At 47.1% G+C, this 3,444-nt stretch overlaps 1 protein-coding gene across 1 annotated transcript; it reads right to left on the reverse strand.

The window, feature by feature from the left end:
- Nucleotides 1–444: 444 nt before the first annotated feature.
- Nucleotides 445–1,020, reverse strand: LOC147979839 (uncharacterized). Its single transcript, XM_087515364.1, has one exon. It carries the CDS (start codon nucleotides 1,018–1,020, stop codon nucleotides 445–447), a length of 576 nt encoding a protein of 191 aa, XP_087371490.1.
- Between the last annotated feature and the right edge of the window lie 2,424 nt (nucleotides 1,021–3,444).

Below are 3,444 nucleotides of genomic sequence, written 5' to 3' on the forward strand. Positions count from 1 at the left end.
CTTCATGAATGGCAAGCCAGTTGCCGCTCCAGTGAAGAAACCCAAGAACCCAAACCCGAGACGAAGTGCTCCTATTAGGGGAACGGTCACTGGTAGCGGAACTGCCTCAAATACTGAGTAGATAAGAAGGCTGGCAACTTCAACAAAAGTATATTTGATATATGTGTTATTGATGTGTACCTTACTAGCACTCCAAGTAGCACATGGGTATTATATACCGGTTCAGTTGCTAAGAGAATCTCCAACACCCGCGCAGTGCGCCGTGCGCTAAAAGTCACGATACAGCACCGGGTTAACCAGCTTTTGCGCGCGGCGGTGCGCTGGCTCCAGTGGACGCCGCAAATTAAAGCGCGCCCACGCCGCTCCAGCAGGCATGCTATATTTCAGTTTTTTCTACTATGATTTGATACATATTTGGTTTCGTAGATAAATCTCCTACTACTACTACTCGTCCGATTCGGACTCTGTCTCAGTGATGTCCTCCTCCGACGTCGGAGTGTAGGCGTCAAGGAACCGCTCATCGCCGGAGTTCCAGGAGGACGCATCTCCTAGCGCTTGGTTGTATTTAGCGACCGCCTTCCGCGTTTGCCTGTCCCCATGATAGTCGGCTTGCTCCTCCCTCCTCTTCGCCCTCCTCTGGGCGAAGAACTGTTCCTCGTTGGTGTCTTCCGGGAAGCGATGGCTCCACAGCACCATGGCTTGTTCGTCCATCTCGGCCAGCCTGAGACGATGCTCCCGCCTCCGGTGCTTGCGACGATCCTCGTCGGTGAGAAGCCGCGGGAAAGGCGCCAACTCTTGTGCGTGCTCCCGCGTCACCACGTCAGCGAAGTTCATGTCCTGACGGGACTGCAGGAGGCGCCACGCCGCAGCGTCGTATGCGCGGGCGCCCTCCTGGGCGGTGTTGAAGGTTCTGAGATGGAGTCGCATGCCGCCGCCCGACTGAATCTCGGCGGAGTAGGTGCCGGGCAGACGCACCCGGACGCCGCGGTAGCTCGTACCTTCCCGGCGGCGAGGCGGCATGGTGGCGCGGTGGTGGCGTGTCGGCTGCAGAGGACGACGGGGAGATGGAGAGAGCAGCAGAGGGCGATGGAGAGATGGAGAGAGCGGCAAAGGGCGCTGCAATTTATAGGCGCGCCGGACGCGGTGCGCCAAATGTAGCGCGCGAGCGGCCACCTTTTCCCATGCGCGCAATCATTTCCCGCGCGTGCTAGTTTCCCGCCACCGCTGGAGCGCGTGAAAATGTCCCGCGCGCGCTAAAAAGCCAATTTACCGCGCGCGCGTCTTTTGGCGCGGCTGTTGAAGATGCTCTAATATTGGTAACTCGAAACAAAAGCTACGGAATAAACGGAGACTAGCTAAGGGAGAGGTGACTATGTGTGTTGGAAATGTTTCCAAGGATGATATGATCACCATCGCATGATCCCTCTACCTTCGGGATTAGTGTTGAACCCAGATAAATGTTGTTTGCATTGGTGTCTGTGTTGAGCATGAACATGATTAGATCATGTTTATTACAATACGATTATTCATTTAAGTCAGAGAATAATGGTTATTCTGTTTACATGAATAATAACTTCTATGGTCATGCACCCAATGTGAATGGTTTATTGAATCCCGGTCGTAGTTATACACATGTTCATAACATTGATGCCAAAAGATGTAGAGTTGATAATGATGGTACCACTTTCATGTGGTACTGTCGCTTAGGTCATATTGGTGTAAAGCACATGAAAGAACCTCCATGCTAATGGACTTTTGAAGTCACCTGATTTTGAATCACTTGACACATGCGAACCATGCCTCTTTGGCAAGATGACTAAAACCCCGTTCTTTGGAACAATGGAATGGGCAAGTGACTTGTTGGAAATCATACATGCTGATGTGTGCGGTCCGATGAGTGTTGACACGCGCAGTGGATATCGTTATTTTCTCACCTTCACCAAATAATTGAGTAGATGTGGGTATATTTACTTAATGAAGCATAAGTCTAAAATGTTTGAAAAGTTCAAGCAATTTCAGAGTGAAGTTGAGAATCATCATAACAAGAAGATCAAGTTCCTATGATCTGATCAAGGGGAGAGTATCTGAGTTATCAGTTTGGCAATCACTAAAGACAAGGTGGAATCGTTTCACAGTTGACGCCGCCTGGAACACCATAGCGTAATGGTGTGTCTGAATGTCGTAATCGCATCCTATTGGATATGGTGCGATCTATGATGTATCTTACCGATCTACCGCTATCATTTTGGGGTTATGCATTAGAGACAATTACATTCACTTTAAATAGGGCACCATCTAAGTCTGTGGAGACGACACCGTATGAACTATGGTTTGGCAAGAAACCTAAGTTGTTGTTTCTTAAGGTTTGGGGCTACGATTCTTATGTCGATAGGCTTCGGCCAGAAAAGCTCGAACCCAAAGAGGAAAATTGTGTCTTCATAGAATACCCAAACAAGACGATTGGGTATACCTTCTATCTCAAATCTGAGGGCAAAGTGTTTGTCGCTAGGAACATGTCCTTTGTTGAGAAAGAGTTTCTCTCGAAAGAATTGAGTGGGAGGAAGATAGAACTTGATGAGGTTGTTGAACCTTCACTTCAACCAAAGAGTAGCGCAACACAGAAAGATGTTTCTGTGGCAACTACGTCACTTAAAGAGAAAGCTAATGATGATGATCATGAAGCTTCATATCAAATTACTATCGAACATCATAGGTCGACAAGGGTGTGTACAACTTCTCAGTGGTAACCTTGTCTTAAAGGTCATGTTGTTGGACAACGATGAACCTATGAGCCATGAAGAAGCGATGGTGGACCCGGATTCCAACAAATGGTTGGAAGCCATGAAATCTGAGATAGGATCCATGTATGAGAACAAAGTATGGACTTTGGTGGACTTGCCCGATGATCGGCAAGCCATTGAGAATAAATGGATCTTTAAGAAGAAGACAAACGCTGATGGTAATGTCACCATTTGTGAAGCTCGACTTGTCTCAAAGAAGTTTCCGTCAAGTTCAAGGAGTTGACTATGATGAGACTCTCTCAATCATAGCGATGCTAAAGTCTGTTAGAACTATGTTAGCAGTTGCTGCATTTTCATTTATGAAATCAGGCAGATGGATGTCAAAACAAAGTTTCCTTGACGGTCTCCATGAGGAAAGACTGTATGTGATACAACCAGAAGTTTTTGTCGATCCTAAGGATGCTAAAAGGCATGCAAACTCCAGCGATCGTTCTATGGACTGGAGCAAGCATCTCGGAGTTGGAACATACGCTTTGATGAGGCGATCAAAGCATTTGGGTTTATGCAAAGTTTGCAAGAAACTTGTATTTGCAAGAAAGTGAGTGGGAGCACTACAACATTTCTGATAGGTGTATATGGATGACATATTGTTGATCGGAAATGATGTAGAATTTCTAGAAAGCATAAAGGGTTGTTTGAATGG

The sequence above is a fragment of the Triticum urartu genome, chromosome 3A (assembly GCF_056163025.1).
Source record: "Triticum urartu cultivar PI428250 chromosome 3A, HENAU_Tu73, whole genome shotgun sequence".
Taxonomy (NCBI): domain Eukaryota; kingdom Viridiplantae; phylum Streptophyta; class Magnoliopsida; order Poales; family Poaceae; genus Triticum; species Triticum urartu.